Here is a 13872-nt window from a genome sequence, read left to right as displayed (position 1 = left end):
AGTGCGGATGCCGTATTTCAAGCTCCTCGTGTAACATGAGCTGCTTTCACGCAGATCCATTTTCTTAATATTTTGACCAGGCCGTCTGCACAGTGATCACCAATGCTCTGCGTGTGCAGGAAGGCAGCCACCGTCAAACCTCACTGCCCGGTGTGTGCTGCCGTTACTTGGAGATCGGTCTGACTTCTGCTCACTCACACGCTCTGGCAGGGATGAAGTTGACTCATGAGGTCTACGGCTTCGGCTATTGAGCTGTAAGACAGGATGTGGATTCCTATTAGCTAAGGAGCACAGGTCAATGAGGGACAGCATGTCCTCTGGGACCTGCTCTTTTTTCAATATAGGGTTCTTCAGCCATTGTTCCTTGGCTTGTGTAGGAGGAACAATCATAAGTTTCAACTGAAAGTTTCTAATTCCAACTGTTCTCTAATTGCACTTGGAAGACAGGGCATTAAATTGACCAACAGGTTGTATATGGCAAGGGCCCAACCCAAATATTTGTATTTAATAGCCTTCAGCTTTAATAACCTTCAGCTAGGGAGAAAGGGCATCTTGGTTAACTATTTTATATATACTGTACAGCAGATCTTACGTTGGTTTGTCCCGCCCCAATCCGCTAGGCAGGGTTACTCTGAAATTGTCTGATTATTCCATGTTGTCAGAAGGTGATACATGAGACAAATCTAAGCAATGATCACAACAGGATCCCAACACTGATTTTGCTTGAAATAGTGCCTTTACCACTGTCAGAGCACCATCCCTCCAGCCGTGCATCTCTTCTGCACTCTTCCACCTGCCGTTCATCTGTCCTGCACCATCCCTCTCTGATACCTCCCAACACCCCTCAATCAGTACCGATATCCAAGCAGTGTAAACAGTGTTCCCTCTAAGCTGTGCGCATGTGCGCACGCACACAACTCGCCGAGCGTGCGCACAGACATTACAACAGAGCGCACAAAGCAGCAGTGGTCCCCGTTTTGAAGTTGTGGACTAAATTAATGTATGTTTCTCCCATTAACTACATGTGCTGTGTTTTAAAAGTTTAAATGTTTTGAATGTTTAATATCATTTTGAAGAAACGTTGACACAAATGCTGAACGTCGTTTTCCAGTTATATATAGAAGTGACGTACAAAAATAAAATTTTCCTTCCAAAGTTGCACAGCCAAAATCTTTTGCCGCACACAGCCTTCGTAAAATTAGAGGGAACATTGAGTGTAACCCTTCTGTACACTAGGTTGTAATGCAGTTATTATCATAATGTTACAGTAAATAAATTCCATTACTTAGGTATATTCTGTCAATAATATACTGTTTCTTATTTGTCTTGATGGCAGTTGACTGGATTATTGCAAACATGATGGCTGTGCAGCAGAAAGCCTTGGGCCATGTGCGATATGTACTAAAGGATGGCCTGAAATTTCTTCCCTTGTATGGCTGGTATTTTTCACAGGTAATTTGTAGGAGGATTACAGAAAAACATACATTTTATGTTGGTAGAGTCAGCTTAGAATGAAACATACAAAATATAAGAACTGTATCTTTAGGTTTCCTTAAAATCCTCTTTATGCTGACATTTTTAAATCCTTGTTTACAGCATGGCGGAATTTATGTCAAAAGAAGTGCCAAATTTAATGAAAACAAAATGAAAAACAAACTGAGGTCTCAGATGAAGGCAGGGACTCGGGTAAGTGAAGTTTTTAAATAAATGAATGTAATGATAAGACGTGACATATTAGCCACTTACGATTCTCATGCAATAGTAGCAATAAAAGAGATGTGGACATTTACATTCACCTTTTTATGTCCCTTCTCCAGTGATCAGTTTTACTTGACATAAGGAAGATATTTTTAGTCATTAATTAGGATCTGATTGTCAGATAGGGATAAAAAAAAGATTAAATATTGATTTGAAATCGATTGCATATGATCCACCGATCGCCAATTATTTAAATGTGCCTAAAAACAGTTGAATTCCCTACACATCGGACGGGCTCACCTCCTGATCTGTGAAAAGTCTGTGTTTTGGGCATCAAGGGAGAGATGTATTAAAATACGTCGCCACCCCTCGCCGCATAGCTAGCGCACATGTACTAACATATGAGACTAGCATCGCAATGCGGTTACATAGGCCCCCCTTGATACCTGTGATGTGGTGTGCGGGGGTTATCCGTCACATCCCTGGGCAGGGAAGCAGGTCACAGTATCCTGCCGCCTCCTTCATTCCCCTGCAGCCGGAAGGAGGAGATTGATGGAGGTGCTGTATGCTGGGTATTTTGCAATACCTGTAAATCCCTCTCTGAGGACACAATAGGCCACCATTGTTAAGCATTTTTGGTAGATTACTATTAGTGGAATATTTACAAATGGAATTCTGTAAGGGTTCTTATGTATTAGCCGGGCGCCCGGCTACGCTAACAACGTAGCTTTGGCTACGTTGTCAGCGGAGCCATTGCCGGGCGGCGGTTGGGGGCGGCCAGAGAGGACATGGGGGGTTGACTTACAGCGGCCGGGGTGAAGGCCGACGGGGATTCAGTGGCGGCCGGGGCGGGGGTGTTACATCCAGGTGGCGGTGCAGCAATGGCCGCCATTCAGTGTAGTCACCGCTGGGGGAGCATCACATGGTTTCCCAGCTCCCCCAGCGGCACTACGCTAATAGCGTACATTGCTGGTGCCGGGAAGAACTGTCATGGCGGCCGGGACTGTGGGGAGCCGGGAGTGCCGGGGACATCCTGGATGGTAAGTATCATGCACACTACACACACACATCGCACAACGCACTTACACAATCATATCCCCACTATCCACATCATACCCCCAGTGTCCACGTGGGCGTGGAGTTAATTTTAGAAAGTGTGGCGAGCCCGATGCGTGGCGAGTGGACGAGTATCTGCGTCCCCTCGCAGGGCTAGCTGCGCTCGCCGCGGTTTGGGCTCGCTACGCTCGCCACACTTTCTAAAATTAACTCCACGCGGGGCGTGGCTTGACCTAGCAAGGGGAAGGAAGCAGAGTGCGGCAGCTCCGGGCAAAATCCTTATAAATATCCTGCTCAGGCCATCCGGACACCCCTGATCTACCTACCTGTGCTCGTGGAGTTTTCCTGCTGCCGACGAGCTCCTCCGTACCCCGGTGCGGCATCTGGTGTGGTCTACATGCCCGGGCGCCATCTTGAAAGCTGCACTCCGCGACAATCCCCGCTGCGCGCGGCTGCTGTGACCGCAGTATATTCGCTCCTGCACACAGCTGGCAGGACTGGTAAGCGGGTCTCCTAGATGAGAAGGTGCCTGACTGTTCAGATAGGTGCGCGCTGTCTTCCCGCAGTTAGCGCAGTAGTAGCCGGGTGCTATCTTGGTAGCTCTGATTCTTCCTGTGGAGCACCCCCTCAGTGACTGCCCTAACGCTGTCTCCAACTGCCTTTTGCCACTCCGTATTTACAAGACCTGCAGCTCCTCACCGGTCTGTTGCCCTACTCTGTTTGCGGTGTGCTAGCCACCGCCACTTCTGCAGTTGCTGTGTGGTCTGATTATTGAGCTGACATCTCCTGCGCAATATCCGCATATATTATGTCTTATAACAAATCCCATATCCTGGAAGCTATCCATGCCTCTACGCAAAGGCTACTTAATATGTTTCAGGATCCTGCAGTGGATACGTCTCCATCCTCCCACACTCCTGTGACAGAGTATAAATCGGAGATATTTATGCCCTGTGAACCATCTACTCTTCGACTCGCAAAAGCTGACTCCATCTTGGACATGCCCCTTCCTGTACCTATGCCTAACAATACAGTGTCTGCTTATTACATATTCAATTACTATAAAGTCGCCATGGACTGTCGAAATTTTTCTCCTGTTCACTTGCTGGATGTCATGGGACTTTGGAACTTGGTGGACATGCCTCTGATGGTGACACACCTCGTGCCTCGGCTCTGGAGGGCCTCGGGGCAGGGGTGGTACCTTATCCATTTTTGGATGGGACGTCGAGAGTTGGCCGGACTGATTGTGCTAAATTTGATATGTCGATCACTACCACATTTCACCACGTCTATTATTCCTCACGCAGATGTGCATTTATAATTTCTGTGAATTTCTACATTTTTTTATTTGCCTGCTTGCTGTTATATAACCAAATATCCTATTTGAGACTTCATGTTTCTCTATATGTGTCATATTGCAATGTTGCTTATATAGCCCATCCTTGAGTAAATCTTAATGCTATGTAAATGTATTCTTGCACATCCTGTAGACAAAGTATTGGGGTTGTGTGGAAAACGTATTTTTTATCTTATGTTTATTCCTTTTTCACCGGGGGAGCAGTGGTTGAATATTATGCCCTTGGGTCTTAAAATAATTTGCTCCTATCTTGTATTGCCCCTGTCAGCCATCCGTTTCTCTTATCCTTTATGGGGAAAGGGGGGGGGGGGGGGGAGGGTTAGATAGGTAATACTTAAATAGTTGGGGGGGAGGGTGGGTGGGACAGGAGGGCTAGATTAGCTACTTGGCGTAGATTAGTTAATTTTTAGCTGATAGCCACTAATCAAATCCCTCTTGAGTTAATGTAGTTTAATATAGGTTGGGGATGGTTGCAGTTTATTGGGATCCAAGTATGCCTAGGGTTGGGTTAGGCCATACAGGGTGGGGGGTTCTTGGGAGGTTTGTGTTGGGAAGTTTTATTTTGTTTTATTTTATTTTACTCTATTTCTATTTTTATTTTTTTTCCGGCTCATCAGACAAGATTTGGCGATATATATTTAATAGTTATTGCTATGATTATCTATAATTCTGACATCTCTATGGCTATTCTCTTAACATTGGGGGTGGATTGGGTGACTCCGAATGGCGCCTTCGATCGCTCAATTTACGACCACTTCCTGCTTTCTACCATGCTATCCTAGTTGCCTACGATTGTTTCAACTGTGATATGTACAATATGTGTCTGATACTCCGGATACGTGTTATGGGAGTTTTGTTTCGATTTTTGTCCTGTTTTTCAAAAATCTCAATAAAAATTACTTAATTAAAAAATTAACTCCACGCCCATGTGGACACTGGGGGTATGACGTGGATAGTGGGGATATGACCCTTTATGTATTAGCTGGAACTCTGCAGACCATTCCCTCTTGCCCCCTTCTCCTCCTGTCATCAGTCACCTTAAATAACATTTGGTTTGAAAACACTTAATAGAATGTGCTTTTTCACAGCAGTATTTACTTAAACTGTAGCATTTAAAAGAATAAAATAATTCGGTACTTGTTTAGTTTCACGGCGGCAGCATGGCCGCGCGCTACTTCCGGGTTGGCGTCCCCTCACGCTCGCCACACTTTCCAAAATAAACTCCATGCCAATGTGGATAGTTCATACCCCCACTCTCCACGTTGGTGTGGAGTTGCGCGAGCCACCAAGCCCGAAACATGGGTGAGCGTAGCGAGCCACCGAGCCTGAAACATGGGTGAGCGTAGTAGCGAGCCACCGAGCCCGAAACATGGGCGAGCGTAGCGAGCCACCGAGCCCGAAACATCTGCGAGCGTAGCGAGCCCCGCAAGGGGACACATACCCGAAAGTAGCGCGCGGCCATGCTGCCGCCATAAAACTAAACAAGTACCAATAATTCTAGTATTTCCTCCCAACATGACTCATGTCTGGAGGGACAAACTACTGTACTCCTGGACTTTCCTCTTAATTTATGATTGCCATTACCTGCTTTGAACAGGTTAGCTAATAAAACGGGTGCTTCACCACAGGTGATGGTAATCCTAAATTAAAAGGAAAGCCCAGGAATAGAGCATTCGGTCCCTGCAGGAGAGGGTCATGTTGGGAGGTATGCTTTAACATCAACATTAGCATGTAATATTTCTTTAGCATTAATGTCAAATAAATTGTAAAATTTAAATATAAAACCAAAGCTATTTGCCACTGGCATGGCATTAATGTTTGCTAGCTTTTTAGAGAAACGTTACCCTCAGAGTCCAGAGCCACGATCATAACGTAGCAGTATAAACAGTCTATGGGGCAGATGTATTAAGCCTGGAGAAGGGGATAAAGCATACCTCCCAACATGCCCCTCTCCAGGAGGAACAGAATGCTTTATTCCTGGACTTTCCTCTTAATTAATGATTGCCATAATCTGTTGTGGAACACCTTCTTATCCATTATTAACCTGTTTAAAACAGGTTAATAATGGATAAGAAAGGTAATCGTCATGGGGTCTTTCACTGTTTGTGCCGACAGGCAGTATTTCATGCCCTACCATCCACTAGGGCTGGGCAATTGCGGCCCTCCAGATGTTGATGAACTACACATCCCAGCATGCCTTGCATCAGTTTCAGCATGGCCACATAGCAAAACTAATGCAAAGCATCCTGGGATGTGAAGTTCATCAACATCTGGAGGGCCGAAATTGCCCAGCCTTGCACTAGGGCATGGGTCTTCAACCTATGGCCCTCCATATGTTGTGAAACTACATGTTCCATCATGCATTGCCACATTTTTTCCTATAAGAGCATGCCAAAACAGTCAGGGCATGCTGGGACATGTAGTTACACAACATCTGGAGGGCCACAGGTTGAAGACCTGTGCACTAGGGCGTGGTGAGAGTATAACATAGTGCTCGAAGCATAACGAGCGAAGCAGTGCCCTTTAAACTGTGTCCTTGTCGACGGTGTTGACATTCGGGGGGAAAAAGAGTGAAAAACACCATGTCACCTAGACCCATGTGGACCTAGACCCATGTCGACCTAGTTGTTGTAGACCAAACGATCCACGCCCCAACAGATGATGGGAAGTCCAGAAACAGAGCATTCTATCCCTCCTGGAATGGGAACATGTTGGGAGATATGGATAAAGTAATAAAGCAGTGATAAGTGCAAGGTGATAACGCACCGGTCAATAATTATGGATTTGACAGTAGCTGACTGGTGCCTTATCACTCTGCACTTATCACTGCTTTATCCCTTCTTCAGACTTAGTACATCTGCTCCTATGTACAGTAGCAAGTGTCCATTAGAGTGAAATGGTCGAGCACACCAAAAAAAAAATACACAGATGGGATTTACTGTCCATTCCTCCGACTAGGGTACATACCTAAAAGATATCTGTCGAATCTGTCTGTTGGGAACAAAAATCTTATAATGTATGAGAGCAAATAACAATCAAACATTGGAAAACAGACAAAAACAATTGTTTGGAGAAATTTGTTATATCAATACAACGGATGTAATCTATAATGAATGACCCATTGTCTGTTTTCCAGTGTTTGGGAGGAAAAGGTTGCTTTTTATATGCCCTCATACATTACCAAATTTTATTCCCACAAGAGAGATAGGACAGATATCGTTTAGGTGTGTAACCTATTTATGCTGTGCACACACGGTACAATACAGCATGAGATTTTGACTATATAAAAACCTATGCGATTTTGACTACCTTGCGATCCCGATGCGCGTTCCCGTGACAGCACAAATCGAAACCCAGATAGACAGGGCAGCAATGACTATATAGTGCAAATCGAATGTGGATAGTACAGAGTTAGCAAAGATTGTATCGCAATCAAATCTTAAGTCGAATAGCAAGGGAATCTCACTGTGTGTACACAGCATTATAATGGTGTGTACACACTATTGATTTGGCTTACGATGCGATCAGATCGCATCGCATGGCAGCATGCGATCTGCATACAATTTTGACTATATAGTGCAGATCTGCACTATATAGTCTATGCAGCCAAGACTTTCTGCCTGCGATATGGGAGCGCGCATCGGCATCGCAATGCGATCCCAATGTGATTTTGACTATATAGTCAAAATCGGATTCAGTATTGAATCCCGGCGGTCGGGATCCTGGCGTTCAGAATCCCGACGCCGGAATCCCGACAGCCGAAATGCCGACAAGGGGGGGACGTGGATCGCCCCCCCTTGCGGGCTCGCTGCGCTCGCCACGCAGCGGGCCCGGTGCCTCGCTACGCTCGGCACTAATTTATTCTCCCTCCAGGGGTGTCGTGGACACCCACGGAGGGAGAATGTGTCGGCATTTCGGCGGTCGGGATTCTGAACGCCGGGATCCCGACCGCCGGGATTGTAACTGCATCCCGTCAAAATCATATGCACATTGTACAAGTGTGTACACACCATTAGACACACCAGGTTATTTACAATTTCGAATGATAAACTCTCTTCTTCTGCACAATGGCCTTTACTCAGATCTGATTGCAGTACAAATTTGTTCCCAAAATGGGCAAAACCATGTGCACTGCAAGTGGGGCAGATGTAACGTGCAAAGAGAGTTACATTTGGGTGGGGTGTGTTGAAACTGAAATCTAAATTGCAGTGTAAAAATAATGCAGCCAGTATTTACCCTGCACATAAACAAAATAACTCACACAAATCTAACTCTCTATATATGTTACATCTGTCCCACCTGCAGTGCACATGGTTTTGCTAATTTTGCGAACAATTTTGTACTGCGATCAGATCTGAATCTGAAGGGCCAATATGTCCAGCTAGAGAAAACAACCTTTCACAGGGTAAGGATGTTGCAGGTGTGGCCAAGTACTTCTGTGCAATAGAGTCCAGCCTGCTGTGTGAGCCTGCATGTTTGGACCACCACTCTAACGGACAGGACTGTACTGATGGTGGTCTCCGCTCTTTATCGACGCACACTGTTCTCTACTGAATCTTCCTCTTTTTCAGTATCAGACTCTGATGAAGCAGCCAAGAGGGCTAACTTTTTATTTGGTGGCTCTAATGTTGTTGCTTCCACCGGTTTCTATGCAGCAAACCTGTTTCTTGAGTAAGTTGGTGACTGAGGACCACACCTCATCCCTCTCAGGTCTGGGTATACAATTGAGGTCTTTGAATCTTGGATTCAATGCGCTGGCAATATTCAGATATGCAAGGTTGGCATTTCCTGGCATGTCTCCGGGTCTGTTATGAATGTAGACTTAAATTTGACCACATAGGCAGGGTCATCATCTGAGCTTTCCATGATGTGAGAGAGATGGCAAAAAGCAGGCCGAACCACAGAGCATGAAACATACTTTTCACTATCTTTCATATGGGATACTAAGTTCTCAATTCATTGGGGAATAGAGGTCATCCGACAGAAGACAGGCACATAAATTTCTTCAACCAGGGTGTGTTGGCTCCTCCCCTCTACTTCCCCTCACTAGCCAGTTTTAGAAAATGTGCCCTCAGGAGAGGATGCACACTCCTGGAGCTCCAGAGAGTTTTTCTTCAATTTATTATTTTGGAGTTGCTGTTCCGGCTACACAGCTTCCCTTCTTCGAGGGAAGCCGGGGGAAGGGATAGTTGCTGGCCTCTTAAGGTACCGAACCGATCCCTGCTGCAGTTCCACTGACCTGAGAGGGTGCTTGTTACCGCGGGCATTGCACTGCAGTGCGCACACCCTCAGCATTCCGCACGCCCCTGGCTCAGCCTGAAGCTGTCGAGTGGTGAGTATTACCCCGGCATGTGGCAAGATGGCGGGGCAGGTGTCCCTGCACAGGGACCACTGACAGCCCTGCTGACACTGGATGCCAGGGCATGTTCCGATTCTACTGTTAATACTGTTTAACACAGGCGCTAGTCTAAACATTAGTATAGCCCAGGTGCCATTTAGATGGGCAAGGCTTAGCTCAGAGCGGGACCAGAGCCTCTAAGCATGCCTATACACTGCTTCCTGCTTCTTCTCATGCTGGGAGCGCCATTACAGCAGCAGAAAAACAGCGGTGCAGCCTTGGGAGAGAGAGATTCTGACAGCAGATACAGCAAGTATAGCGCTGTACAGCGCTTCTGTGTGCTTAACAGCCACTTGGGTGTGTGTATATGTATATATATGTGTGTGTGTATATATATATATATATATATATATATATATATATATATATATATATATATATATATATATATATATATAATATTGTATATACATGCCTTTTATTACCAGTCCTTATATCTAGGGGACTAGGCTGCAGGGTGCTGGTGTCCCCATATACCTCTGAGTTTCATCCCCCACTGCTAATTAAGCATTGTACACATTATATGTCTATATACAGATGGAGCCGGCCTTTTTCTTGCAGGGGCTTGCGATTTCCCCGCCAGGGCCAGCGGACTCGCCGCCCCACCTACTGAAGTGAAGACGGGCAGGGACCCGCAGCGGCACCATCGGGAAACTGGACGCACGTCCCAGTCAGATGGAGCGCTTCTACGCCGGCGATCCCCAGCGCAAGCATGCTGGCGATCACTGGCCAAGAACCAGGGCTCCATTTGTAGATATATTGATAGAGCAAACACATAGCTACTATCTGTCTGACACTATCTTGGTTGTGCACTAAGTGTGTTTGAAGTGTGTCAAGGGGGTGATTTTTCTCCAAAATGGTGAGAAAAAGAAATTGTGTGATTTGCAGCAACAAGTTTGCTCCAAATTCTACATCACAAGTCACTTATGAGCAATGTACAGTATGTCACCAGCTCAGCAGTGTGTCTCCACAACTTAGTGGTATCTCACAGGGTGAAACCCAAAAGCCTTCATGGGCCAGCAGCATGAAAGTCTCATCACAGCTTGCAGCAAATACATTGCAGACCAAGCAGGTGCAGCAGGATTTGTCTGTGCTTACTACTAGGGTGGATATTCTGTCACCTATGCCAGGGTTGTCCCGAAAACGGGCACTGACTGCCATTTGACCTGACTCTGAGATAGAGGAGGGTGAGGATAATGGTGAGGAGGAGGAGATTGAAGAGGACTCTCAGGGGTCACAGCCTCCTATTCAGGGCACAAAGAACCTAATCCTAGCCATTAGTGAGGTATTAGATTTACCTCTGGCCGCTCCTACAGAGGGGGATCCCTTCTTTGTCTCTCATAGGAGACCGGACGTAGTGTTCCCAGAGCAGTCTGACTTGGAGGAGGTATTCAAAGCAGCCTGGAAAAATCCTGAAAAACACTTCCAAGTATCTAAGCGTTTTAAGTCTGCCTTCCCTTTTGAACCTGCGGGTAGAAAGACGTGGGAGGAACCTCCAGTAGTGTACGCTTCGGTGTCCCGCCTATCTAAAAAGGTAGTGTTCCCTGTCCCGGGAACTTCGACCTTAAAAGATACAGTCAACGGAAAACTAAACTGCACAGTTAAGGCTATATACACGGCCAGTGGCGCGTCCAATTGCCCAGTGCTCGCTAGTTTCTGGATGGCTAAGGCCGTATTTACATGGGCCAACCAGATTCAAGAAGTTTTGTTGGGTGACATGGATGTGGCCACGGTAGCTAAAAAGCTGCGTCACATACAAGACACAGCAAAGATGTTGTGTGAGGTGCAAAAAGAATTAGGTGACATTAATGCGCATAACTCAGCCATGGCAGTATCGGCCCGGAGATCCTTATGGTTACGGCAGTGGGTCACTGATGCGGACTCCAAGCGCAGTGTGGAGAATCTGCCCTTCTCAGAGGACAGATTATTTCAGGGAATACCCAGCAGTCCTTTCGGACCTCTAAGTTCCGACCTAAGGCCAAGGGTGGCTCAAACACCAACAGAGGTGCTCGTGGTAAGCCCAGGAGAGCAGCAGCCTCTTCCAACTGGGACTGTAGTGCAAGCACAGCAGCACCCAAGCACTCCGCATGACGTGCTCCTCCCACCTCAAGACATACTCGCGGTGGGGGCTCGGCTGAAATATTTCAGCCACGTGTGGGATGCTTCATCCCTCGACCCGTGGGTCAGGGATATTATTTCACACTGTTACAAGCTGGAGTTTGAAAGACTGCCCCCTCCAAAGTTCTTCAGGTCGGGACTCCCAGCAGCTGCGGAGGATCGCAGGATCCTCAGGCAAGCACTACAAAAATTGGTACATGCTCAAGTAATTTTACCTGTAGCGGCACTGTATCGGAGCCAGGGATACTTCCCCAACCTATTCGTGGTACCGAAGCTGAAAGGCTCGGTCAGACCAATCCTCAATTTAAAGTCTTTGAACCCTTATCTTCGGGTCTTCAAATTCCGCATGGAATCCCTAAGGGCGGTCATTGCAGGGTTGGAGGAGGGAGAATTCCTGGCGTTTATCGATGTGAAGGATGCCTACCTTCAAGTACCGGTGTGGGGACCATACCAGGCGTGTTTAAGGTTCGCCATGCTGGACGAACAGTTCCAGTTTCAGACACTACCATTTGGCCACTCCACGCGTCTTCACGAAGGTGATGGCGGAAATTATGTTCCTTCTGAGGACTCGGGATAAACATAATTCCATACCTGGACGACCTGCTCCTGAAAGCGGAGTCAGAGACAAGCCTGCAGGAGGCGATAGAGACTACCGGATGTGTACTGAACATACCCAAGTCCTCTCTAGTACCGACCCAGCGTCTCCAATTCTTGGGGATGATGTTGGATATGATGAAGAGGAGGGTGTTTCTCCCAGCGGAAAAGATTGCTGCACTCAAGCAGTTACTGTTGGAAGTGCGGACCCCAGAGAAGGTGTCAGTTTACCTGTGTATCAGGTTGAGGAGAAAAATAGTGGCCTTGTTCGAGGTGCTCCAGTTTGGGAGATTCCACTCAAGAGGGACCTTTTGAGCAAGTGTTCCGGATCACACGTCCGGTTAATCCGCCTGTCAGCAAAGGCAAGATAGTCTCTGCAGTGGTGGCTCCACTCTCCAAACCTCCTTACGGGATGGAGATTTGGAATCCAGGACTAGATACTGTTGACAACAGATGCCAGCTTCCTAGGGTGGGGGGACACAAGGCGTTTATTTTCAAGGAAAGTAGGCTCCTTTGGAAGCGCAGCTCCATATCAATAACTTGGAGCTGAGAGCGGTCTATTACACTCTATTGCAGGCTCATTCCCTCTTGAAACATCAGACGATCCATGTCCAGTCGGACAACGCAACGACAGTTGCATATATAAATCGGCATGGAGGGACAAAGCAGGGCCTGCATGAGAGAAGCCACCAAGATCCTTGCCTGGACGGAGTTTCATGCAGCGGCGATTTCAGCTATCTTCATCCCCGGGGTAGACAACTGGGAAGTGGACTTTCTGAGCCGCCACGACCTTCACCCCGTGGAATGGGGACTACATCCTCAGGTGTTTGCGAGCATTGTAGATCTGTGGGGAGCACCACAGATAGACCTGATGGCCTCCAGAGTCAACAAGAAGGTCGACCGATACTGCTCGAGGACGAGAGATCCCCAGGCAGAGGCGGTGGTTGCTCTGACTACGATGTGGTCATACGAGCTAACGTACCTGCCCCCCCCCCCCTCTCCTGCTGTTGGGAAGAGGGTTACAAAGGATCTGCAGCCAAAGGGTGAAGGCAATTTTAATAGCTCCAGATTGGCCTCAGAGGGCGTGGTACGCAAGTCTGCTAAACATGCTAGTGGAAGATCTGCCTGTCAGAAGGGATTTTCTGGTTCAAGGCCCCTTGATCTACCAGGACTTAGGGCGGCTTCGTTTAACGGCCTGGAAGTTGAGCAGCAGATCTTAGATCAAAAGTGGTTTCATTCCTCTGTCATTGCTACTATGACCCAGGCCAGGAGATCGGTGACTGCGTCACACTACCACAAGATTTGGCGTAGATACGTGGCCTGGTGTGAAAAGATGAGTTTTCCACCAGCGGACTTCAGACTGGAACGTTTAGTGCATTTTTTGCAGGTGAGCCTGGGCTTTGGCCTTCGTCTGGGGTCCTTTAAAAGTTCAGGTGTTGGCCCTTTCCATCTTCTTCCAGAAGAAGTTGGCTGCATTTCCGGAAGTCCAGACATTTTTACAAGGTGTCCTATGTATACAGCCTCTGTTTGTGCCTCCAACGGCACCTTTGAACCTGGATGTGGTTCTTGCCTACCTGCAATCATAGTGGTTTGAACCATTGGATGCTACAGAATTGAAGCACCTCACCTGAAGGACTGTGACAATGTTAGC

General features: G+C 47.1%; 1 protein-coding gene across 1 annotated transcript in view; it reads left to right on the top strand.

Annotated features, from left to right (window-relative positions):
• The window catches only part of AGPAT5 (1-acylglycerol-3-phosphate O-acyltransferase 5), a 67560-nt gene that overhangs the window by 16831 nt on the left and 36857 nt on the right, over nucleotides 1-13872 (top strand). The window contains exons 3-4 of the mRNA XM_083177352.1: nucleotides 1337-1452; nucleotides 1597-1686. Of these exons, the coding sequence (XP_083033478.1) occupies nucleotides 1337-1452; nucleotides 1597-1686 (206 nt within the window). The remainder of the gene's footprint in view (nucleotides 1-1336; nucleotides 1453-1596; nucleotides 1687-13872) is intronic.

The sequence above is a fragment of the Crinia signifera genome, chromosome 3 (assembly GCF_055691185.1).
Source record: "Crinia signifera chromosome 3, ASM5569118v1, whole genome shotgun sequence".
Lineage (NCBI taxonomy): Eukaryota > Metazoa > Chordata > Amphibia > Anura > Myobatrachidae > Crinia > Crinia signifera.
The sequence above is the reverse complement of the archived record's forward strand: the minus strand, read 5'-3'. Positions and strand labels throughout refer to the sequence as shown.